The sequence below is a fragment of the Magnolia sinica genome, chromosome 6 (genome assembly GCF_029962835.1).
Source record: "Magnolia sinica isolate HGM2019 chromosome 6, MsV1, whole genome shotgun sequence".
Lineage (NCBI taxonomy): Eukaryota > Viridiplantae > Streptophyta > Magnoliopsida > Magnoliales > Magnoliaceae > Magnolia > Magnolia sinica.
This window is the reverse complement of record NC_080578.1, coordinates 94,308,529-94,335,385: the sequence shown is the minus strand read 5'-3', so window position 1 is coordinate 94,335,385 and position 26,857 is coordinate 94,308,529. Positions and strand designations below refer to the sequence as shown.

Below are 26,857 nucleotides of genomic sequence, written 5' to 3'. Positions count from 1 at the left end.
TGTACATCGAGTCGAGCTGGCCTTAGCTCGACTCGGCTGGAACAATGGCTGACCTCAGCTCAAACTTGGCTTGACTTGGTCCTCGAGCCTGACTGGCCAGCTCGGCTCGGTTTGGTCAGTAGCTCGGGCCAGCTTGGGCCGAGTTCGAGCCAAGATTGATTCGTCATTGAGGCATTTCCACAAACACCTTAACAAAAATCCCACTGTTTTACAAACAGAGGCAATGGTTTTACAGGTATTTTCTCGAACACCTTCTAAATAACATAAAAACAAAAAAAACAAAGAGAAAAAAAAGTATTTGTTTCATGTACATACCTTCCTTGCCACCAGCCAAACCTTCCTTACACCTTGCCACCAGCCAAACCTTCATTGCCACCAGCCACATTTCGTTGAGTCATTTTATCAAACAGTTGGTGAGCAACATCAATGGCAAAGTAATCGAGTCACCGAACTAATTCGATCTGAGTCGAGTCGAGCTAGGGCCTGCTCGAACTCGGCTCAAACTCATTTTTGAGCTCAAAAAATCAACTCAGCTTGGCTCGAACTCAACTTCAAACTGAGCTGAACGGAGCTTTTTCGAGTCAAGTCAAGCAAGCTAACCAAGCTAGCTCGGTTCGTGTACACCCCTACATAAGACAGATCTAACTATTAAGTGGACCACACCGCAAAAACCAGTAGGGCATTGAATGTCTACCAGTGAAACCCTTTTTGGGTCATGAAAGTTTTGGATCAATATGAAATTTGTTTTTCCTCTTCATTCAGATCTTCGTGGCCTCATGAACAGATTGGAGGTAAAATAATCGTTATGGTGGGCCTAAAAATTGTTTAACAGTGAAAATCATTATCTCCACTGCTATTTATGGTGTGGTCCATATGATCTTTGGATATGATTCATTTTTAGGATAATGCTCGAAAATGATTTCTAAAAATAGATGAACGGTGTATATATAATAAATACATCACTGTGGGGTCCATGTAACTTTGATCTCCTTTGAACCGTTCGTACAACTCAGAGCTCGAGGAGCGTCAGTGCTCCTCTTCGCACGACAGGTACCTACGGCAACTACATAGCTGGTGTGTAGTACACCAGCTAATCCACTTCCGTACAGAGCGGATATAATACAAACATCATGTGGCCCCCACAGAGCTTTGGTTGGGGTGGGACCACCTGATGAGAAACGTGCGAGCAGGCCATCTTAATAAAATTCTAAGCCAGTATTAAGACAGCAAGCTCACTTTGATCTTATCGCCCTCACCTTCTCCATTGCTGCAAGTTTCCACTCTCCCCCAAAAAAACGAAGAAGAAGAAGAAGGAAAGAAAGAGAGGGAGAGAATAGATGATTTATGGAATACAAGCCGCACTGCCAAACCCCTCTTTTCTCCGATCCGAGAAATCTTCCTCCATCGATCTCTCTTCTTCCGATCGGACGGCTCACAACTCATCTCGCCATCTCGTCTTCGTCGTCAATCCCAAGGGTTTTCTTCTAACCACATTCTCCTTTCTTTTCTTTTCATTAAAAAAATTCTTTTATTTTTCTGAAATTTGCGTATGTTTGTTACAGGCGCCAATGGCCGGACTGGCAAGGAATGGAAGAAGCTGCTACCGTATCTGAGGTCGCGTCTCGGTAGCGATTGCAATGTGAGTTTCTTTTTCTTTTTTTCTTTTTCCTTTTTCTGTTTTTTTTTTTTTTTCATTTGCTTTAGGAGAAATCTTATCTGAAATCAGGGCACCAATTTCATTATCGGATCTTAAATGTGTAAAGAATGTCTGTGATGACGACCGTTCATCGGGTCGTGGATGGACCGATCCTCAATGGGTTGGACGTTCTAGTTCTATCTTCGTTTGGTGACCATTTCATGGTCAATGATGGCTTTTCTGCCGTCTGATTGTTGTTCACCGATCAGACAGTGTTGTCTGATGAGTGGGATTTTTCTACTTTGGGATATCCATTTCTGAGGGCTGCATTAGGAATGGTCAGGATCATGGCTCGATATGCCATGAATATAGCAGATAAACTCTCCTTGTTAGGAGCTAGACTATCGAATTATTTTTCCAGGACTCACGAAATGGTGGCAACGATCTACATTGTCAAAATCATAGCTCCACTGCGGATGGACCGTGGCCCAATAATCATATGGATCAGGTGATCCTAGTTCTTCAATTGGTGTTGTGGATCCAATGGGCAGTTAAGAAACTGTCCGTTGTACAACTTACATGCACAAAGTTGGACGGTTTGGATCAGCCAATCCATGTGATTTCTGGGCAATGCTCCATCCACAGTGGGACCCATGATCTGGACTATCTGGTTGGCATGTACTTCAACCTGTTTGGTAGATAAGTTGCTGTGGTTTAGTAAGTTATGTTGCTAGTAGCTTTTCTGGAGGTGTCAGCTTTACCTGAATGCATATGGAGATGGAGTTTCAATAGTAACTACAGCAATGGTCTTATCAGTTATCATTGGAAGGAGCATTATGAGGTAGATTGGTTGTGTCATAGAGCACCCGTTGCATAACATGATGGGATTTTTTTATAAAATAAGAAAATAAGAGAATTTCTATAAAATAAGAGAATTTCTATAAAATAAGAGAATTTCATTCTACCGTAAAGAAAATAAGAGAATTTCTATAAATTAGAGAATTCCATTTAACTATCTTTTTCCATAGGTCTAGGCCTTATTATAACCAGTCCTTGCAATCTGTAATAAAAACTATACAATCTAAAAATAAAATCCCTACCTAGCAAAGATATGAAAAATAGGAGACTACCTAAATAAGAAACCACTCAAATAAGAAAGTACTTAAATAAGAAGAATCTAAGAATACTTTTGCATAACATAAAGATATTAAAGGAAATTACCTAATATATAAATATTTAAAAGAAATGGAAAGTAAGGATATTTCCAAATGTAGAGATTTGCCTAAAAATGAAAAGTGGGCCCTTTTTTGTGCAAATGTTCGGAACGTGCATGTGTGGGATGTGGGCTGATTGCATCACCAATGGCCCTGCTCCGCCCACCAATTCAAAATTTGGGTCGAGACCAACACGCACTTGGCCTGTTGATAGCCCTAAATGGGGAGTGTGCAAGTCCTTATCCATGATATGGGTGCATGTTGGGTTCTTTACGAATGAGATTTGGATGGGTCACTGGTGTAGTAGATATGCCAATATCATAGTAACAGGGACCAATAATTGTCAAAATCTCTAAGATATTGGTGTTTGGATTGGTGAGAAAAATATTTGAAAGATCTTTCTAAAAAAGAAATAAGATCATGTATAAGACTTTTTACAAACTGGTAGAAGTCTAATACCAAAGAAATCTATGTAAGTGTCATTTGGTTTTGATGTGCATTGGCTGTCTTCTTTGTCTTATACAAGATTTTAAAGGAGCATGGGGCTCCATGAGAGGATAAATAGGATCATGACCCCAAAAGAAGATTTGGCCATTCTAAGGCATTTTCTAAAATAGGTCCTTAATCAAATTGGCCATCCATTGGCTTTTATATGGTGGGATACTTGGAGACAACATGTCTTTTGTCTCAAGAAGTTTGTTCTGAAATAGCCATTTCTTTCTTTCACCTAATGTTCAGTCTTAAAATCACAATGTTTCTAGGAAAAAAACTCCTTTGTTAGCTACATTGTACTTAGTGCTCTTTGCCTCCCGATATAAAAGATGTGTGAATCCTTTGCTGAAGTGAACATGCATTTCATCTTAAGCAATCCTTGTAATTTCTCCATTTCTCTGTGTACTGTCTTCACCGTAACTTAGCTGCGTTGGTCCTTTGCATACTATTGTTTGGTTTTTGGCTTTTTGCTAATCCTTCGCTTTTGAGATGACTCAACATTGGGGAGATAAATGGACCCTCCTTGAAACCATAATGATAATTTTGTTTAAAAATCTAAACCATTTATTTTTATAAGCTGGCTTACTGTCATTTGGTGATGTTTCTATTCTTAATGACTTCTCTGAACTCTGATTAGGTACACGAATCCTTGACTTCAGGTCCTTCTCATGCTATTGACATAACAAGGGAGGTACACATTTTCTTTGAAAGTATGATACATGAGCCTAGTTCATTTTTGTCATTTTAGGCAATTTTGGTAGGAAAGTATGTTTTGAACTGGTTGTATATTGGTGGGTTATAGGCCATAAGGGAGGGAGCTGATGCTGTGATAGCAGTTGGAGGTGATGGTACACTTCATGAGGTGTGTATTTTCTTTCCTTCAGCCATCAAGTAATGTTCTTAGTTTTCAATCTCCAGAGATAAAAAATACAGAAAAAGGAAAAAGGAAAAAAGAAAAGTCCAGTTTCTTAGTTGCACAATCCTTTTAATCAGGTGCCACGAGTCCCTCTCCAGACTCGTGCTCCTGCTTCCACTCTGTATGTGTTTATAAAATGCTGTGGCTGTGCTATCATTTTACTGGCACTCTCCTGCTTCCACTCTGTATGTGTTTATAAAATGTTGTGGCTGTGCTAACATTTTACTGGCACTCTCCTGCTCCCATACCTCAGGCTGTTACTGCTTCGTTTCATGCTTCATGCAACTACAGGCTCCAATTTCATTTAAGCACTGCATTTTATTAGACAATTGTTCCCAGGGTATTAAAGCTACAAGCATGGAAGCACTGTTTACCAAGACGAAGACTTCAATAACACCTCTCTAGTGTATTACCATCTTTATCCCTTAAAAATATGCATGGGTACATGGGACCATTGAATTGAATTTTTTTAAAGTCTAGAGTTACTTGTGATAAAATAGAGAAATATAGATTTCAACCATGTTTCAAAGCATTAAATAGGTTTCCAAAAAGAAAGAAAGGAAGAAATAAACAACAGCTACCCAGTTTTGATACCCGAACAAAGACTGATGATGAAACATAAAGATGTGCTCAGTTAGAACAGAACCTGAAATTTCAGACACTTGCATCTTTTCCAAACAGGAATTTCTTTCTAAATCAATTGTTAGAAACCCTTTGGAAAAAAATAAAAAATAAAATAAAAAAACGGAAAAAAGAAAAAAGAGAAAATGAAAAAGGAATCTTGGATATAAAATTATGTTCACATTGCTATCCTTTTTTTTTTTTTTTTCAAGCTATAATTGAAACAATAAAAGAAATCAGGTTTAAATAATTTCAGAAATGACATTGTATCTGAGTGCAGGGCTAAGATCCATTTTCAATCTCATCTACCCTATTGACAAAAAACTCTCGCCCTCATGCAAATTCCCATCTAGTCCTTTATATTGTTAAATTACAATCATACCCTCCTACATCCCTTGGTATTTTGAAAGTGTTCGAGTTCCATTAATTGGAAAATCCTCCAGAACCTATAATTGACCTGAAATGACATTCTACTCACCCATTTAATGCACATTCGTTGTTCACAAATAGAATAATGCTGCTTGTCGTTCATCTAGCTAGAACCTTCATCTTTGATTAGGAAAGCCTTGAAGAAATCTTCTAGAACCTCCAAATTGCGCAATTATCATCCGAATCCCAGCCATATAACCTGTACACACAAACCTCCCATCTATTTAGACCATGGCAGCTATTGTCGCTGTCATCATAATCATCATCAAAATTAGTCATGGTTTTGTTCCAACGCTTTGGAGTTTGCTTTCCAAATCTTGTTCCGGCAATTTCTCCTAAGGTCTTATCCTCTCTAAGTGAAAAGCCTTTATCTATTTCACACCACCTTCATCCAATTCTATTTAGGACTCCCTTTCATCATCTTTTTTTTTGTTTTTTACCATTCCACCCTAATCAATGCTCCGCTCCTTACTGGATTCGTAGAAAGCTAAAATGCCTTAAGTACCCCATGGTCATTTACCATCCATATAGCTACACATCACTTATTTGCTCGTCGGTCTTGCTATTACCCGACCTCATCAGTGGGGGTACCTATGTATGAACCCACCCGGCCTGCCAGTCTTGCTACTAATCAACCTCGTCAGTGGGATACCTACGTACTCACTGACCCGTTGGTCTTTCCACTAACCGACATCGTAAGGAAGTCCTTTCCATTTGATCTTTTCCTTTACTCATGAATCCGATTGGAAAGGAAGGAGTCAATTTCCCAAGAATGCTCCTTAGGAGTGTATTTGTATCTTTTGGGCCCCTCTAGAGAGAGATTGGTCGGTTGAAGTGGGGTACTTATGTACTCACCCACTCGGCCCGCCAGTCCTGCCATTACCTGACCTTGTCAATGGGGTACCTACGTACTCACCCACCCTGCCCACTTGTGAAGGTCCCAAGTGCAAGGGTAAATAACAACGACCTATCACAAGGTCTTAATATCCAACTCTCATGATCCCACCACCTTCAGCAATAATCATAATGCACATGCATGAGTCATTATGATGTAATAGTTGAAATGCATTCAATGTATGACTAGTCTTCATATAGTTCTTAAATCAACATTTATTAAAGCCAGTGTACAATATATTTAGAGTCTATAACACTAGTTCACTCACAATTCACAAATCATGATTCAAAGATCTATGAATACTCATATCTGTACACTAGATCACTTGTATGAATCTACCATGCCGCACTATACCTCTTTAACAAAAAGTTATATTGGAGTGTTACAAAAGGATTTTATTAGAGTACTTGAATAAAACAACTTGTACACTATACTGGTGTACATCGCATATGTCAAATGTGCTATATGAGTATACCTAAACAATAGTCTGCATGTGCATGCCATTAATGCACACTTCATTAGTCTAATATTTCCTTGAGAGCATACTGATGCAGGATAATTAACCACTTGCTCTAAAAGCTTGAACTAATACAACATGACGAATTAATCCCTTTATCTCATAGCCCAGGCCCCAAATCCATAGGTTCCGCCTCACATGAGCCACCTGCCTCACACGGGCCCCAAATCTATGGGTTCCGCGGGCCGCCCACCTCGAGTATGTCCCTGCGTCCCACAGGCCACCCCATTTGAGCCCGGTGTGAAAATGCTCCTGCGTTAATCACCCCCGGTGAGGAGTCTTGAACACGAGACCTCCCGCTCTGATACCAATTTAATGTAGGACAATTAACCACTTGCTATAAAAGCTCGAACTGATAGAGCATGACAAATTAATCCCTTTATCTCATAGCCCAAGCCCCAAATCCATGGGTTAGGTCCTCGGCCGAACACTCCTTGTGGGCCTCAAATCCATGGGTTCCGCCTCACACGGGCCCCAAATCCATGGGTTTTGCGGGCCGCCCACCCTGAGTATGCCCCTGCGTGACTGTGTCCCACAGGCCACCCTACTCGAGCCTGGTGTGAAAATGCCCTCACATTACATACTTAAATATGGGTTCTTAATCTTATGCACACCATCTAGTGTACATTTCATGAGTCAAATAGGCTTGTTTCCCCATATGTGTAAGAATCATTTCTAAGCATCGTTGACTAAGTTCAAGTGGATTAATTTAGCCCTCGATTAGCGCGTTCGAGTAAAACTAGCATAGGTTTTACAATTACAAGGTCAAGCCGCTAATCTATGCGTCGTTCTCGTGATCAGATATCAAATCTTAATCATTACCATAAGCATCACGCTTTTGGCTTGTTGATCTCATGTTGTGGGCCTCACATAACCACAAGATGGACCTTGCTGCCCCCCGGTAGTGGGTCACACATTCACACATCCATGGTGGGCCCAACGGTCTAATTAGTGGGCCCATGCTCATACTGTCATAGTGGACCTTACTACCCAACAATCGGCCCCGAAAACCTCAAACAACCAACCTGTTTAGTTCTAGCACACACAAACGACATTGTAGGCTCCACTGTCCAAGACAACGTGCCCTACACACCGCATGACCAGCCCGATTTACTAGCACATGCACACGTCCATGGTGGGCTCCACGACCTCGTGGGCCTTATGGAACATACATACATAAAGCAACAGGCCCCACTATTTGAAACATTGGGCCCACATCATGGTGAGCCCCATTGTCCCAATAGTGGGCCTCACGTGCTACCATGTGCGGTGAGGCCCTTAAAGGGCCACAGAAGTTTCAGATCAAACTGATATTTGTATTTTCCCATCAAGCATACCTGTGTGACCTTATGAACAGATTGGATGAGAAATAAACATCAACGTGGGTCACACTATCTGGTGGGACCCACGGAGTTTTGGGTCTAATCGACATTTGTGTTTTCTGTTTAGCTAGGTTCGAGTGACCTGGCTAGTAGGTTGGACGGCAATAAACATCAAGGTGGTCCACTTCCTGGGACCACACAAGTTTTGGATCAAACCGGTGTTTGTGTTTTCCATTCATCCAGGTTTGAGTGACCATTTCAACACGTTAGATGGTAAATAAACATCATGGTGGGCCCAAGGAAGGTTTCAATAGTGGGTGTTAATCACACTTGTTCCCTGTGGTGGGGTCCACTAGAGCTGTGGATCATGCTGACAGTTATGTTTTCCCTTTTTCCAGATTAGAGTGACTTTATCAGTAGGTTAGACATCCAGTGAACATCATGGTGAGCCCAAGGGAGATTTCAATTGTGGGAGTCTCACCACTGTTTCCTATGGTGGGGTCCACTTGAACTTTGGATCATGCTGATTTTTATGTTTTCCTTTCTTCCAGTTTTGAGTGACCTTATTAGTAAGTTAGATTGTGAGTAAACATCATGGTGGGCCCATGGAAGGTTTCAATGGTGGGTGTCAATCATCATTATTTCCCATGGTGTGCTCCCCTTAAGCTTGGATCTGCCTCATCTGTGGGTTTTCCCTCACGTCCAGGTCTGCATGACCTTATGGACAAGTTAGATGGCAGTTAAACATCATGGTGGGCTATCGGAAGGTTCTAACAGTGGGTGCCAGTTACTGCACCACTTGAGCTTCGGATTTGCCTTATTTGTGGGTCTACACTCTTACATGATTTGACAAAATGAATGGAGAATTAGAATACATCGTAGTGGGCCCCCCAACATGGGCTGCTTGACCCAGCAACGTGGGTCACACTCATGCCCTATCAACGGTGGATGGAGAGTTGGGATACACACTGTGTCTGTGCGTGCGATGCACATGTGCAAGAGTAGGTACTTGTGTGGGATAGTGCACTTATACGGGCTCGTATGGGTAGGTGCATACGTGCGGAAAGTACACATGAATAATAAATCTCCAACTCCAAGTATGTACATAAAAATCATGGTAGTGAATTGCATGGAGTGTAAACTAGATTTTGGAAGACATGCTATGAGCTTGTGTTATGGACTTCAAGGAAAGTTGGGATGATCATCAGTTGCTGATCGAGTTTGCTTACAACAACAAGTTGTCAGGCGAGTATCGGCATAACACCCTACGAGGCATTGTATGTTCAACTGGGCAGATCCCCAAGCTATTGGGCAAAGGTTGGCGAGAGAAGCTTGACGGAGTTGGAGATTATTTAGGAGACGACTGAGAAAGTTGTTGTCATTAGGGACCAAATTTGTGCCCCGCAAAGTCACCAAAAGAGTTACGTAAATCACCATCGGAGACACTTCGAGTTTGCTGTAGGCGACCATGTATTTCTAAAGATATCGCTAATGAAAGGTGTGATACGGTTTGGGAAGAAAGGGAAGCTAGCCCTGTGTTTTATTGGGCCATTCAAGATCCTTAAGAGGGTTGATGTTGTAGCATACTGACTTGCTCTACCACCTTAGCTATCTAGCATTCATAACGTATTTCATGTCTCGATGTTGAGGAAATATGAGTGGGACCCTTTGCATGTCATTGATTGGCAGGAGCTGGAGGTTAGAGAGGACACATCAGATGTTGAGCAACTAATCTGCATTTTATATCAGGAGTAAGTCCTCTAGTCGAAGGTCATATTGCTTGTAAGGGACCAGTGGGGGCATCATAGCGACTATGAGGAAACCAGAGAGCATGAGGCTGAGATTAGAGATAGATACCCTCGTCTGTTTGTTTAGTTGTTGTATTTGTGCTTTAAATTTCGAGGACAAAATTTTTGTGAAGGTAAATTGTAATGCTTTGATTTTTTTATTTTTATTTTTTTATGTATATGTTTGGAGTTGGAGATTTACTATTCTACACAGCCTTGCACAAATCCACTATCCCACACTCGTACCTTCTCTCGCACATATGCATTGCACGCACACACAAAAACCCCTACACATTGACAATTGACTAAAACTTTGATCCCCTCCCTTACCCATAACATCACCACCCCCCTCTCTTCTCCCATACCCCCCGTCTCTCTCTCTCTCTCTCTCTCCCATACCCCCCATGCCCCCCATCTCTCTTCCCCCCCCCTCCTCTCTCTCTCTCTCTCTCTCTCTCCCATAAACCTCTCATACACCCCATCTCTCCCATACTCTCCTCATCCCTCCTCAATCATAACAACACTCCACCCCGTCTCTTTCTCCCTCTCCCTCTCACAATCCAAATTTCCGAGGAAAAGAAAGAAAAGAGAGAAATAAAAGTATGAGATAAAAAAGAGAAAGAAAGAAAGAGAAAGGGAAGCAAGGGTGTTGGGGTTGGTGTAGTTGGAGTGGGGAAGTTGAAGCTGATCAGGAGGAAATTGAACAATCGTCTTGCACACACTTGGGTGGGTCATCTTATACCCTTGTCTTCTTGCAAAATTTGGGTAGTTAGATCTTTAGCTTTGTCCAATTCGTGGTCCTAAATCCAATCCTAAACCATGATGTACATTAGAACATTAAGATCCACATCATCCATCCCATGCCTATAGTTGATAGGGCATGAGTGTGGCCCACGCTATTGGGCTAGGCAACCCGTGTTGGGGTCTTGCTATGACGTATCCCGGCCCTCCATTCGTTTTGCCTAATCATGTCAGGCCGCTAGCCTACAAATGAGGCAAATCCAAAGCTTAAGTGGACCGCACCATAGCAACTGACAGTGATTGGCGCCCACTGTTGGAACCTTCCGTGGGCCCACCGCGATGTTTGGTTGCCATCTAACCTGTCCATAAGGTCATCCAGACGTGGACGTAGAGGAAAACCCGCAAATGAGGTAGATCCAAGCATAAGTGGACCACACCATAGGAAACAATAGTGATTGATACCCATCGTTGAAGCCTCTCTTGGGCCCACCATGATGTTTACTCGCCATCTAATCTGCTGATAAGGTCACTCAGACATGGAAGAAAGGAAAACATAAATATCATCATTATCCAAAGTTCAAGTGGACCGCACCATAGGAAACAACGGGGATTGATTCCCATTGTTGAAATCTCCCTTGGGCCCACCATGATGTTCTCCAACCATCTAACTTGTTGATAAGGTCACTCAAACTTAGAAAAAGGAAAAACATAAATGTCAGTGTGATCCACAATTCTAGTGAACCCCTAACTTGTTGATAAGGTCACTCAAACTTAGAAAAAGGAAAAACATAAATGTCAGTGTGATCCACAATTCTAGTGGACCCCGCCACAAGGAACAACGGTGATTGACAACCACCGTTGAAACCTTCCTTGGGCCCATTGTCATGTTTATTTACAATCTAACTTGTTGAAACGGTCACACAGACTTGGATGAATGGAAAACACACATCAACTGGATCCTAAACTTCTGTGGTCCTAGGAAGTGGGGCCCACCTTGATGCTTATTTACCATCTACCTACTGGTAAATTCACTCAGATTTGGCACATACCTGTTTGATCCAGAACTTCCACGGTCCCAAGCAGTGGGGCCCAACTTAATGTTTATTATCTACTGGTCAGGTCACTCATACTTGCCTGAAGAGAAAACACAAATGTCAACTAGACCCAAAACTTGGTGGGATCTCACCAGATCATGTGGCCCACCTTGATGTTTATTTGCCATCCAATATGTTCGTAGGGTCACATAAGCCTGCGTGATGGGAAAACACAAATATTAGTTTGATTTGAAACTTTTGTGGCCCTTTATGGGCGTCACTGTTCATGGTAGCACATGAGGCCCATTATTGGGACAGTGGGGCTCACTGTGTTACAGCCTGTGGGCTCACTGTTTCGAACAATGGGGCCCATCGTGTTTTGTATGTGTCATGAGGCCCACAAGGCTGTGGAGCCCACCATGGATGTGTACATGTGCTGGTACTAATTGGGATATGTGGGGCCCGCTATCTTGGATGTTGGAGCCCATCGTGTCGTTTGTGTGTATTGGACCTAAACGGGCTGGCCGTTTGAGGTTTTCGAGGCCTATTGTTGGTTAGTGGGGGTCCACTGTAACGCTATGAGCGTGGACCCACTAATTAGACAATTGGGCCCACCATGAGTATGTGAATGTGTGACCTACCGCTGTGTACAACAGGGTCCACTTTGTGGTTATGCGATGCTCATCGTGTGAGGTTAACAAGTCAAAAGCGTGATGCTTACAGTAGTGATTAAGATTTGACCTTTAATCACAAAAACAACATGTAGATTAATGGCTTGACCTTGTGATTGTAAAGCCCATACTAATTTTACTCGAACGAGCACTGATGACTGAATTAGTTTACTTGAACTTGGTCAACGATGCTTAGAGATGATGCTTGCATATGTGGGGAAACAAGCCTATTTGACTAATGAGATGTACAGTAGAGGGTGCGCATAAGAACCTATGTTCAATTACGCTTTTAAGGAAATATTAGATGGCTGAAATGTGCACTAATGACATGCACATGCATACTATTGTTCGGTTATACTCATGTGGCACATTTGACTTATGCGATGTACACCAGTATGGTGTGTAAGTAGCCTTGTTCAAGTACTTTAGTGAAATCCTTTTGTAACACTCTAATAGACCATTGTTAAAGAGGTCTAACGCGGCATGATGATTCATATAGGTGATCTAGTGTACAGATACGGATATTCATAGGCTTTTGAATCATGATATTTGTCAGCCTCTGAATATGTTCCACCTTTACGTGAATAAATATTGATTTTAGAATTGTATGAAGACTTGTCATACATTAAATGCATTTCAACCATTGCATCATGATGACTCATACATATGCATTATGGTTACTGTTGAGGATGATGGACTCATGAGAGTTGGATATTGGGACATTGTGGTTTGTGGTAACTGGTAAGTCGTGATTATTTGCACTTGGGACCTTCATTGGCGGGCCGGGTGGGTGAGTACATAGGTACTACCCCACTGACGAGATTGGGTGGTGGCAGGTAAAGCCATACACGAGCCAAGCTAGCTCAAAAAGCTCGCTCAGCTTGGCTCGATCTAGCTCGGTTTGAATAAGCTCAAATGATGACTCGAGGCGATCCAAGCTTCTCATGAATCAATTTGTTTGAAAACGAGCTGAGGTTGAGCAGAGTGGAGCTCGACTCAAAGCTCCGAAGTGTGTGTGTGCGCGCGCGCGCGTGTATGTGGGAAATGGTACTATGAGGTTGACCTCATGGGAACTTTCCATGAGGTCGAGTTATGTGGGCCCCACCATGATGTGTGTTGAACATCTACCCCATCAGTCAGATGCACCATTCCATGGTGGGCCTCAGGCTTAAAAATCAAGTCAATCCATGACTTGGGTGGGCCACACCACATACAAAAGTTGACAGGGGTTACCCTCCCATTAAAACATTCATAATCATTTGTTGGGCCCACCGAGATGTGGTTCACAAATCCAGCCCATCCATTATGTGTGTCCCACTTGGATGAGGGGCAGACCAAGTTTCAGACGCATCCAAAATTTAGGTGGGCCCCACCAAGTGCTTTTATATGTTTTAGTGATGTCTTCACATGATTTTAGATGGTATGGCCCACCTGAGTTCCGTATACGGCTGATTTTTTGGGATATCTCATAATTTAAAGGTGACCCATCAAATGCACAGTGTCGATGTTCGACACGCATCACGGTGGGGCCCACATAGCTCGACCTCATGGGAAGTTCCCATGAGCTCGACCGCATAGAACCATTTCCCTATATATATATATATATATAAAACTAAATCTCTACCCTTCCATTTCTTTCCCCTTCTCCTTTACAAACCCCTACTTGCTCGAGCTCCTCTCTCTCTCTCCCCACTTGGCCACTCTTAGTCCCCGCCTCACCTGCCCGACTCTCTAGAGGGTCTGCCCAACTCAATGTCTCGGCTGCACGGCCCGCACCCACCTCTCTCTCTCTCTCTCTCTCTCTCTCTCTCTCTCTCTCTCTCTCCCATTATCCATTTCTCAGCCCGACTCGATCGAGTTGCTCAGCTCGACCTGCCCGACTCGGAACTCACCTGTTTGAAGTTCGTCCTCTCTCTCTCTCAACTCAACAACAAGGTATATATCTAATCTTTGGTTTTTTCTTTTTGAAAATAGGAAAATCCTAAATCCCAAAATTGAGATTTGGGGTTTTGATTTGCAAATTGGAAGGTTTTGGGGTCGGGTTGGGGCTGGTTTGGGTCGAGTTGGGGCTAGTTTGGGTTAGGTGTGAGTCAAGTTGGAGCTGGTGTGGGTTGAGTTGGGGCTGGGTTGGGTCGAGTTGGGCAATTGAATTAGATTTGTAATTGGCCGAGTTGTATTTTGGATTAGATTTGCATGATTTTATTTATTGGTAGTTACATTTGTGTAATTGGATTAGATTTGTATTTTGTTAGTTGAATTCTGATTGTGATATGTTTATTTCTGGAGTACTTATAAATAATTGTGGTTATTGGTTAATTACATTCACGTCGACTAATGTGTTTAGATGCGTATTTAATAATCTACCTCGTTTAAGAATCCATGTAAAACTACATTGCATTATCCAATGTTTATAACAATCTTGTGCGATTCAAAAACTGTGATTTCATAGCACATCTTTTTATAGTTATTGGTTTAATAACGCTTGTTTTATATGTATTCTTAAATTGTCCAAAATTGTGGACAATTTGGTAGTATATCATGTACTTAATGTTGCTTGCATGATTTACATGCAGTCAGAAATTCGGTGCATTTTTCAATTTATTCTCTGAATATATAGTTCTATACTGATTGAATGCCTCCTCTATGAATAATAGGTAATATTGATAACATTAAATCAATATAGAATTTTGCATATATTTGGAGAATTATGGGGAGATGCTGCCGAATTTTCGGCTTGCATGTAAATTGTGTGAGTGTAGTGCATGATATATTATTAAATGGGATAAAAAGTGGAATTAAATTCATAGAGATATTAGGACTTCAAGAGATGCTCACATACAAATTAGAATGACACTATTCAAATTTATAAATTGGGATTGTGTAATTGTTTTCTATCTTTATAATTATAGATGACTAGTGATGAAGTTACAAGTAACCCCGGTGCCGGTGCATCAACCACGTCTCCTCTACATGTGGAGGCAAACGGTGGATATAAAAACGTAAAAACTTCAGCTACGAGTAAAGGGAAGAAAAGGTCGGTAATTTGGGAAGAATTATACGAAGAGACGAGAAGTGGTGAGACGAAGGTTATATGTTCGCATTGCAAGACAACTTTTAAAAAACGTAGAGGGTCGAAAACTATTCATTATTCCAGACACCTTTCATAATATCCCAAGCGACTAAGAATTGCGAGTGGAGGCCGACAAATGCTTTCGTTTTCCACATCTATAGGGGACTTAAGCTAGCATCACGACTCATAAATTTGAGAAAGAGAATGTGAAAGAGTTGATTGCAAGGTTAGTTTTAGTTGAAGAGAAACCATTTAGATTCGTAGATAGCAAAGTGTTCAATGAATTATGCAAATACCTTAATCCTAAGGTTGATAAGATGTTGCGTATCACAATGTAAAGAGAGTGCATGAAGATGTATTTAAATGAAAAGGCAAAGATGAAAGATGTATTGAAATCAGTATCATGTATAAGTTTGACTTCAGATTTGTGGACGGCGTCCAATCAAAGGAAGGGGTACATGTCATTGACCAATGACCACACATTACATTGATGCGGAATGGAAGCTATGCAAGTCAATCTTAAACTTTTGCTATCTTCCTCCCCCTCATACTGGTTTGGCAATTTCAGACTGCATATATAATTGTGTAGGACGTGAATCAAGCACACACGCTCCTAACAAAAATGCACCGGAAGAAGTCCAAAGAAAAATCAACAAAAATTTATCATAGTATGATCGATCAAGTAGATTGATTGAGCCGATCGATCAATCGACCGATCGGAACAAATATGATTTTTTCAGTTTTAGTCTTTGGACATTTTTGCGCCATTCTGATTGATTGATTGACGATCTAATTGACGGACAACAAAAACTTGCACGTTTTTCAGATTTTATTTCCTTATTTGTTTAGGTCTCTTTTAATTGTGTCTTAGGGATTGTTTAGTATTTAAGGATGAAAACTCATTTATTTTAGGAGCTATCTATAAAATTCTCAAATATTATCTCATTTCTCTCGTGGATTTGAGAAATTTCTCTTATGGATTCAAGAGGGCCTTGTGGATTCAAGGTGTTATCGTTCGAGGAAGATGGTGATCATCCTTATCACGCCCTTCGCTGCGTCAAATTGTCTTCTAGAATGGGGCATCGATGATAAAATTTCAGCAATAACATTAAACAATGCGTCCTCAAATGATAGTGTCATTTTTTACTTACGGAACCAATTCAAGGCGACCAACAAGTTATTCTTCGACGGAAAAATATTCCAGGTTCGGTCCTGTTCCTACATACTAAATCTGATTGTACAAGAAGGGCTTAAATTAATTGACCCCACGATAGAGAATATTAAATATATAAGGGGGTCACCTTCAAGACTTAGTGTTTGGAATGAGAAACTCCATCATTTGAATGTTAAGTCCCAGAAAACGTTGAAGTTGGATGCATGCACACGCTGGAATTCAACATTTGAAATGTCGGATTCGGCTATGGAGTTGAAACTTGCATCTCCTGAATATAAGGCGTGTGATAGATCATATGTCCAGTGCCCTACAGAAGATGATTGGACATGAGCTGAACATGTTTACAGGTTTCTGAAGGTTTTTTTATGAATGCACGAAGATTTTTTCTAGAAGTAAATACTCTACTGCAAATTTATTTCTTTCCTTTTTGAAGATTAAAGAACCTCTACATAGAAGTGTCGTCACAGGTGTAGATTTTGTACAGACAACGGGTGAAGGTATGCAAGTCAAATTCGAAAAGTACTGGTTTGAATGCCATTTATTAATGGCCATGGTTGTTGTTCTTGATTCGTGAGGTAAGATGGCGATGCTCAATTACATTTTCAAGAAGATTTATTCGACTGAAAAAGCAACAAGATAAACCACTAGTGATCATGAAGCGGTTGTAGAATTGTATAATTCATATGTTGCTAAATTGGCCAAAAGACAAGACACAGATAAAGTTATACAACCTAAAAGTGGTTGTAGTTTGACGGCAATTAGTAATGATGTGTTCAATGAACTCTTCTCGGCCTATGAGGAAGAAAAATTAAATGAGGATAGTATCGAGTCAGAAATTGACATATACTTCAACGAACCAATTGTGAAAGTTGCAAGGGCAAATTTTGAAGTGTTGGAATGGTGGAAGGCACAAGCTCATAAAGCAAAATACGCTACACCATTAATGATGGCACGTGATATTTTATCAATTCCGATTACAACAGTTGCATCAAAATTTGAATTTAGTAAGGGAAGTAGGGTCGTCACTCATTAGCAAGCATCGAAGCTCTCTTACACAAAACAATTAAAGTACTCGTTTGTCCACAAGATTGGTTGGAGCCGATTTGGGGCGGTAGTAGTTTTGAAGTTGAGGATGATGAAGAGAACAACAACGAGGGTTTGGGAGAGACTGCACCTCCATCTGTTTTGAAGGAGGTTAATTTTTCATTTTGTTATTGGTACTGTTGAACAGTTTAACATTTAGTTTATTATTATTGGTGTTGGTTTTGAATCATGAATGGATATTATGGATTTACTGTTCTTTCAATTCCATGTGATGTGTTATTTATATCCTGTTTTTAGTCTTTCAGCTGTTACATTAAATTCCTGTTTTATAAATTGTGCAGTTCTGTTTATTTCTTTATTTTTCTTATAAAAATAATTCTCTTACAACAAAACGATGTGCAACAATGTCTTCAGATGATCCATCCACGAACATTTGGCATTATGATTCCTAGGTCTACTTCTCATACTCTAAAAGAATGAAGATTCAATGCAATTTGTGTGGGGCTAGATTTGTAAACAAAACAAATTGGTTTAGACTACAATTATCAAGTTGGGAGGAGACGTAAAATCATGTCCTAGAGCATCACGGGAGGTACAAGTTTTATTCCAAGCTCCCGTAGACTCCAACAGGAAGCCTTCCACCCTCTCCCCAGCATCGAATACAACTAGGCACAAGATATACCATAACAAGCCTATTTTAATTGATGAAGAATTCGAAATAGAGAGAGTGAAGATAATTAGTAGGGAAGAGGGAGAGGAGAATGAAGCTACATTGAGAGCTTTGGAAGAAGAGCAATTAAAAATTGCCTTGAAGTTAAGCAAGGAAAAGATAGATGCATCTAGATATCAATGATGTCCTCCTCGACGACTTGACGTCAAAGCAGGGCTGAGCATAAGAAGCAAGAAGCCATCAAGGTTTATCTCCAAACTTGCCTCATTATACAAAATCTTGGGTACATCGTATAAGTTTGAAAAAGCTAGCTGAATCTATACAAGAACATGATGGAAGAGTCTCCTCACCTTCTGATTCAGGAGAGGTTAATGAGCATCTTGGAGAAGATACCGGCTGGGGCATGGACAATGAAAATGATGGATCTAGTTATGGTTTAGATGGAGGAGATGAGTATTATGGACGCGGCGGCTATGCTTATGGCTACGAAATTATACTAGGTAGGTATTCATCCTATGGAGAATATTAAAATTATGAAAGATGTATTAAGCTTGTTACTTGTAGACTATAAATACACTAGCTTAACTTACCTACTATAAATACATTAATTTACCTTTTCATTTTTCAAAATGAAAAAAGAGAGAGAGAAAACTCGGCCAACGTTTTGAGCTTGAAGGTCGAATCGAGCTAAGCTCTAGCTGAGGTAGTCGGGGGAACAAGCTGAGCCGAGCAGGGCAAAGCTCAGCTTAACTCAGCTTGATGTATAACTCTAGTGGCAGGACCGGCGGTCCAATTGGGTGAGTACGTAGGTACTCCATTGACGAGGTTGGGTAGTGGTAGGATCGCCGTTTTGGGTGGGTGAGTACGTATGTACGCCATTGACGAGGTCGAGAAGTGAGTGAATTGGCGGGCCGGGTGGGTGAGTACCTAGGTATTCCATTAATGAGGTCAGGTAGTAGCATAATACATGGGCATTTTCACACCAGGCTCGAGTGGGGTGGGCTGTGGGATGCAGGGGTACACTCGGGGTGGGTGGCCTGCAGAACTCATGGATTTGGGGCCTCTGTGAGGCGGAACCCATGGATTTGGGGGCCATGAGGAGGGTTCGGCCGAGGACCTAACCCATGGATTTGGGGCCTGGGTTATGAGATAAATGGATTAATTCATCATGCTCTATCAGTTCCAACTTTTAGAGCAAGTGGTTAATTGTCCTGCATCAAATTCGTATCAGAGCAGGAGGTCTCGTGTACGAGACTCCTCACCGGGGGTGATTAATAAAGCCATTTTCACACCGAGCTCAAGTGGGGTGGCCTGTGGGAAGCAAGGGCACACTCAGAGTGGGTGGCCCACGGAACACATAGATTTGAAGCCCGTGAGGTAGAACCCATGGATTCGGGGCCTATGAGGAGGGTTCGGCCGATGACCTAACCCATGGATTTGGGGCCTGGGCTATGAGATACATGGATTACTTCATCATGCTCTATCAGTTTGAGCTTTTAGAGCAAGTGGTTAATTGTCCTACATCATAGTAGGATTGGCGGGCCGGGTAGGTGAGTACATGGCTACCCCACTGACGAGGTCGAGTAGCAGCAAGATCGAAGGGCCGGGTGGGTGAGTACATAGGTACCCCACTGACGAGGTCGGGTAGTGGCAAGACCGGTGAGCTAGGTGGTGAGTGCGTATGGTGCACAGATACCCACTGACAAGGTCGGGTATTGGCAGGAGAGATAAGCCACTTGAGCAAGTATGGCTGGTTGCATTCCAATTGACAGTATTGGGAGGTGGTGAAGATGGCTCTCATACGCATTGCATTCATGGCCCCACCTCATTGATGGTTAGTATCATGATATTTATATTCAGCTTCTTGTACATCTTGATTATTATGTTCATTCTGATTATATCATTCGTCGTGATTAGAGATGTATCCACTGGGCTTATAATGCTCACCCCAGTTGCTGTTTAACCTTTTAGGAAACCTTAGCCTGTCGAGGTAGTTGGGCGAGTAGCGGATTACATTTCCCTCTTTTGCTTAGTCTTTATTTGGGAATATAATAGTGTAATTAAACTTATGTGTATTTTGGATGATGTCATATCATATTTTGAATATTGTGGTATCTTGTTTTGGATGTTGTCATATTATTTTTAAGGGGAGATGCTACTGAACCAATTGTACCCAAAAAAACTCCCAAAGTCGCACCTCAGGAGCCGAGACAAGGGCGTAGACATTGTTTTTAAGGCGTGACATTGCTAGCTGATATGAAATTGCAAACAAAATTTATACTTTCTTTATTAACAGAGTGCTCTCTTCTAGGTAAAGTATCTTGCACCTTAGTCTTGATTTGTAAAGAGTTTGAGACTCGACCCTCAAAATCTTACTCTTGGCTAGTTCTCGGACTCCAAAAGAAGGCTAAAAATGGAAGAGAATAACAAAGAGAGATCCCAGGTGGAAGAAGAAAGAAAGCAAAACGATTAAGTTCACCGTGAAGGAGAACTACATCTATGACCTTGGTTCTGGGCTCCTAACGGCACTAATGTAGCTTTGTTTACTCTTCCTCCCTAACCCAAGTTAGCCTCTACATTCTTGTTCTGAAGGAATATACCCTTCAATGATGACAAAGGGATCCTAAGCAATTCTGGAGTTTCTAGAGGTATCACGAGATTCTTTATTCCTCTCACCATCCTTCTCATAATCTCATTTAAACCTTTTTATGCATTAGCTTAGAACTCTGGTGTTAAAATACCTGACCTCTTCTTGCACATCTTGTTAAACAATATGATGAACTTGCCATTAGATGTCAGGTCCAGGCTCTTAAAATTGTCTTTAAGATTAAAATCTTTGCTAGATTAGCACTGCTTGTTTCTTTCTTTCTTTATTTATTTTCCTCTTCTTTTTTTAAATTTTTTCTTTCTTTCATCATCTTCTTCTTCTTTTATCAATAATGAAAATGGTATAGCAAAGAAGAAGAAAAGAGGAACCTGTTATCATTAGGACAATGGATGAAGAGGTGCTCATGCAAAGAAAAGGCCCAGCAATCCCATACCTAAAGAATCCAGAAGGAATTAGCCTCCCTATACAACTGCTTAAAAGCAACTTGCTTATGACTAACAGTAGCTTGATTCCATAGATGCGTGTTTCCATGGCAATGGGTCCTGAGTTTTGATGAGCTCCCTTATTTTTCCAGAACTCAAGGATTTCTTAGACAAGTTGAGAGTTTGAGATTGTACTTCCCTTACATCCAAGAAGGTTACCAAACACCTTTTGTCCTAGGCTTTTGCTCAGTGTCTCTGGCTGTAGACTTATCATATGGAGTTCCTTAATTTCATGGAATTCTTTCAATGATAGCTTCGGTTTCCAACAATAAAAATCAGTTGGTGCCATCCAAAGCTGTTTATCTAGCTCCTAGTGGGATCAAGTAGAGTTTCTTTCATTGTGGCAGCTTAAGGCCTGTAGCTTACACACCATGGACCAGTAGAAACATTGCTTTTGAAATTAAAATTCTGTGTTATCTTGTTGAGATAACCAATGTTAGCCTGTTAAGGCTTGGAACTTTTGAGTTGGGTTATTGATACTCTGTATCCCTACTCCTAACACCAAGACATGAGTGGGGTATGAGGTTGCTGATTGGATACTTTGGCTTGCAATTGGCAGGTGGTAAATGGTTTTTTTTGGGCAGGAAAACCCGTCCTGGCTCATGACCAGGGGGCTACACATGCAACTGCACTTGGTGTAAGTGGCTACAGGTTCTGCTTGATAACCATGCTACTTTCATTTTTTTTGAAATATTTTCTTGAGCACAAAATCCAAAGGTATGTTTTATTGTGATGTCTACACTGCTTGATCTAGACTTCTCAGTGGACGCTTTGATTATGATGATGCCCTTTTTACAGCTCATTCCTCTTGGGACTGGATCTGATTTTGCCAGAACATTTGGATGGTGGGTTGTTGCAATTCTCATATAGCTCTGCTTGGTATGGGCTCTGAGAAATTGGCTGTTTTGCCTTGATTTATTGAATGATAGGATCCTGTTTGGTTTTGTTTTATCAGGAAAAATGATCCCCACGAAGCCATTGAACGCGTTGCTAGAGGTTCCTTCACCTCACTGTTTTCTTAATAATTCATTTATGGCTGTAGAATTTCCTGGAACTCATGTTTTTATTAATGGTACAACATTGGGTTGAATTTGGATGTACTGCCAAATTGAGTTTGTCAGTATTTCCAAGCAAACAAGTTAGGCTTGGTGTTTTGGGTAATGCAGAAACCGGCTGGACTTTCATGGGGCATCATTTTCCTGCTTTTTCGCTCTCAATCAAAAGCGAGATACGCAAGGGAAAGTCCCAAACATATCTTGCCTGGAAGTTGGCGTTTTACCTCTTGTGTCTCCGTTGTGAAATGGGGACTTACAAATGTAGCCTAACGGTTACTTTGTCTGCATTATACTAACCCATATGACATGGTGCTGTTAAGCAGGGATGAAAACCCGGATAGATATTGGCACTATTAGAGGAGAGAGTGGAGAACCTCATTACTTCATAAATGTTGCTGACATTCACTTGTAAGGTCCTCTTCAGTAAGAGATTTTTCAAGTTGACATCACCAAATACCAAATGCTGATTTGGAGCATCTCACTATTATGATCTGCGGAAATTTGCAGGAGTGCGAAGGCAGGTTTTTATGCTTCTAGGTACAAAAGATTTGGAAACTTATGTTATGTCATTGGTGCTTTGAGAGCCTTTATGTCACACAGAAACTGGGACCTTAGGATCAAGGTTGGTAATGTTTTTGTTTCCTGAAAATAACAGTTTGATCTCCACATGTCGACTTTTTTTTTTTCTAGGAAGAAGGAAGAAGAGACTTGTCCTATACTAATAAGTATTATGTTAGTTTGTTAGTATTTATGATGGTCCCATTAATGTGCTATACTCTAGGTTAACGAGGGAGACTGGGAAATATTTCCTCAAGTAACAGCCCTTTGCATAGGAAATGCCAAATTCTTCGGGGGTGGCATGAAGATTACTCCAAGTGCTGACCCTTGCAATGGAAACTTTGAGGTAGATAAATTTTCCACTATTAAGCCTGTTCTATGCTCTCTCTTTCCCCCCTCTTCTTTCCTTTCCTTTTTCTTTTTGCATGCAGGCCAAACTGCCTGTCTGCGTGCAGCCCAACCTGGCATGTGTGTAGGATGTCTGAGCATGAACTCAAGTGGGCCTCATTGTATATATGAGCTGGTTCATAATCACACTGATCAGTGGACTGTACATGTATGAGAATGATGGATGGTTTAAAAGATTGCCTGACTGTCCACAATCAAAGTACATGCATGCCCTACCTGACGAATTGACGATTTACTTTTCAGCAAGATCAAGTGATCAAGTGATGTATGGCTTGGATGTCCCACATGTTTGCCAGGCTGGCAATTGTGACAGCGGGAGCAGGTATATGTGAGCTTAACAGATCTCCTTTTTTGTGACAATGATACTGATTATGCAATGGCATAATGAAATGCTTTTGCTTTAGATTTCAATCTTGCATTATACTGCATGTTTCAGGTCGTGATTCTTCAGGACTTTAAGTGGTATGACTTTGTTCTTAAGCTGCACAAGCTGTACAAAGGTACACACCTTTCAGAAAAGAATGTATGTTCAAGAAGGTATTTTCTCTTGCTTTAGACGTTGTTCTATAGCATATTCTGTTTGTAATTATCATTTTCCTTGCTACATAGTGGATGGTGGAACAAGATTCATGTAGCCAACCCCAATTAATTGGGATAAGGCTTAGATGATGATGATGATGATTTTCCTTGTTACATATGCAGTTCTAATCACATTCTTCTTTTTCTCTTGAGTAATAGCTAAGTTTCAGAAAAATAGTTAAAAAGATATAGAGAAAAGACACAATTTCACATCCCTTGATATAGAGGGATGGCATAAGGTTAGTCCAAAAGTAATGAACATCGTCAATCCTTACCTCCAATAATTCCTACTATGGCAGGTATTAAAAAACAGTTACGTAACGGCCGTTGCGGAAAAATGGCCTGTAACAGGCCGTTACGCGGCCAAAAAGGTTTTTGTTTTCAAAAAAAAAAAAAAGAAAAAAAGAAAGAAAAAAAAAGTCTTTAACAGCTGTTACGGCCCACATCCAAATAGTAATGGTGGTAGCCATTATGGCCACCATTACCATTATTGAATACCTTTATGAGCCCTTAAAAGTGGCAACTACTATTTTACTATGATGTGTATTATCCCCAGCTTTTAGCCTCTCCTCCAGAACCTGCTATTGCCAAGTATCCAATGCCTAGTAATGAGATCATTTCTCATACATATAGTACTGATATCTGGTATAAAATAGATATGAAATAAATAGTAAATGTAAATGGATAAATAAATAAATAGTGGCTTCCATCGTTTTTATTGCTACTTCTCTAATGGTCCTCTCTATGCATTGGAACCCCTTCCCTCATTTAATCAACATTATTGATAACTTGTACAGTTCACACTCTTTGGCTCTACCCACAAATTATTTATTTTGATTCTACATCTACACGTTGCAAGGTGTCTAGGTTGGAGAGAGGATGTTATGTGATAATTTTCTGAGGATTGCAAGGTTATACACGGAGATGAATATCCCCTTTGTTCAGGCCAATCCCTCCCCTCGATGAAATGACTTTTGCATGGCTGGTGGGTTGGAGCTCACAGTTGAGAACCTTCAGAAGAGCTCACAGTTAGGCCCGTACCAAATGGAGGTTGGTCTTGCTGGCTCTGCTGTGGGCTATCTGGTTGAAACAATCATTGCTTCCAAAACCAGAGTTCTACAACACTTAACGGTTCTCAATCAGGTCTTGATGTATATTTTAGAGTGGGTGACCCGAGCTCCCTTTTTTGGGTTTCCTTTCTAGGGGGTTTGGCTTGTATATTTGTCCTTTTGTTTCGGTTGTTTTTTCTTTATCTTGTTAGTTGTTCTGTTTTTCCTTTTCCTCTTCTTTTCTTTTCTTCTTCTTCTTCTTCTTCTTCTTCTTCTTCTTCTTTTTGTGTGTGTGTGTGTGGCTATTTGGCCCTAATAAATTTGCTTCATCTTTCCAAAAAAAAAAAAAGGAATCCCCAATAAACATACAATATCCAGAGGTAGCTCTCCTGTTTGTTACTAAAAGTTACAATCTCAAGCTCTCTCTCTTTTACTTCTTCCCTCTCACTCTAATCTTTGTATAAGACTACGCTTTCAAGTTTCAAGGCTTAAAAGTTTCTCTATTGCATTTACTTTTCATTTTCCATCCAAGATCAAGATTCAAGAATACCACCAAGTTCGAACTTCGAATTTGAAGTTGAAAGTTTAAGTGTTCAACCATCCAAGTTCAAGATTCAAGAATACCATCAAGATCAGTTCATTTCTTTTTCCTTTTTCTTTTATAGTTTTATTTCTCATTCATTCATTCAATTCATTTAGTGATATTCATTTATTCTTGTTCTTTTTCTTTTAGTTGTCATTCATTCTTTCAAAGTTGAAAGTTCAAGTGTTCAACCATCCAAGTTCAAGATTCAAGAATACCATCAAGATCATTTCATTTCTTCTTCCTATTTCTTTTATAGTTTTATTTCTCATTCATTCATTCATTCAATTCATTTAGTAATATTCATTTATTCTTGTTCTTTTTCTTTTAGTTGTCATTCATTCATTCATTGGTTTATTCTCATCTCTCTCTCTCTCTCTCTCTCTCTCTCTCTCTCTCTCTCCCCCCTACATTCTCTCTTTTTCTCACTCACTCATTCTTAGACTTAGATTCTTTTTCTTGGACTTATTGTATTAGTAGTCTATGTTAGTATGTTTATTTTTATATTTTGTAAGTTGTGTTTCTTCTTCTTCTTCTTCTTCTTCTTCTTTTATTTATTTATTTATTTATTTTTTTGTAAATTGTATTTGTACATTAAGTCGTAAGTTGCAGCTTATAATTTGTAAGTTGTTTCTAGTTATCCATTTATCAATACAAATTTTATGTTTGAAATTTTTAATAATTAATTCTCTTTTAATGTAGCTTGTTGATTGTTTTATTAAAATTTATGTAAATTGATTGTTTTATTAAAATTTATGTAAATATAATATGTAATTAAATATATTACTCAATGAAACAGTCAAACTATAATGAAATAAGTAAAATAAGTTATCCAATCACTTGTACTAACTAGTCAAGTTTTCTCCATTTTTTAAGAAAAATTTTCAAAATTTTCCTCTTTTTTTTTTTCTTCATTTTTTCATTTTTCAAAAAAGAAAAAGAAAAAGTGCGATCGCATATGCAATTTGACAACATTACTTAGAATTGATTCACGCCATTGAATTCACGTATCTGATTTCACACTTATACTCTATGGGATGCCGTTGCTGTTACAGTGTACGTTCGATCGAGGTGGAAGAAGTTGTGAGCAGCGGTAGCATTTATGTTCAGTCAGACGGCGAGCATTTAGGATTTCTTCCTAGAAGGTTTTGTATTTTACCTGGTGCAATTGAGATGCTGTACTAATTTCAGTGATGATGCTGTTTGCCTATACATGCTCTTCCATTGTTTTAAATGTGTAAAGACTAATAGCAGGTACAGGATTTGTACACCCTTCAAAGTATTCCAATAATATCTCTTTAG

General features: G+C 40.2%; 1 protein-coding gene across 3 annotated transcripts; it reads left to right on the top strand.

Annotated features, from left to right (window-relative positions):
* Nucleotides 1-1,152: 1,152 nt before the first annotated feature.
* Nucleotides 1,153-26,857, top strand: LOC131249124 (sphingoid long-chain bases kinase 2, mitochondrial). Of its 3 annotated transcripts, none has more exons than XM_058249693.1 (12): nt 1,154-1,476; nt 1,563-1,639; nt 3,980-4,033; nt 4,145-4,204; nt 21,883-21,960; nt 22,122-22,168; nt 22,279-22,319; nt 22,702-22,786; nt 22,886-23,000; nt 23,160-23,282; nt 23,781-23,844; nt 26,611-26,857. In XM_058249693.1, the coding sequence occupies exons 1-12, from the start codon at nt 1,338-1,340 to the stop codon at nt 26,640-26,642; spliced, it is 915 nt and encodes a 304-aa protein (XP_058105676.1). In that variant the 5' UTR covers nt 1,154-1,337; the 3' UTR covers nt 26,643-26,857. The 3 variants fall into 3 exon arrangements, with proteins under 3 accessions (XP_058105677.1, XP_058105676.1, XP_058105675.1); XM_058249692.1 differs by having other exon boundaries at nt 1,158-1,476; nt 23,781-23,881; XM_058249694.1 differs by lacking the exons at nt 23,781-23,844; nt 26,611-26,857 and adding an exon at nt 23,368-23,569 and having other exon boundaries at nt 1,153-1,476.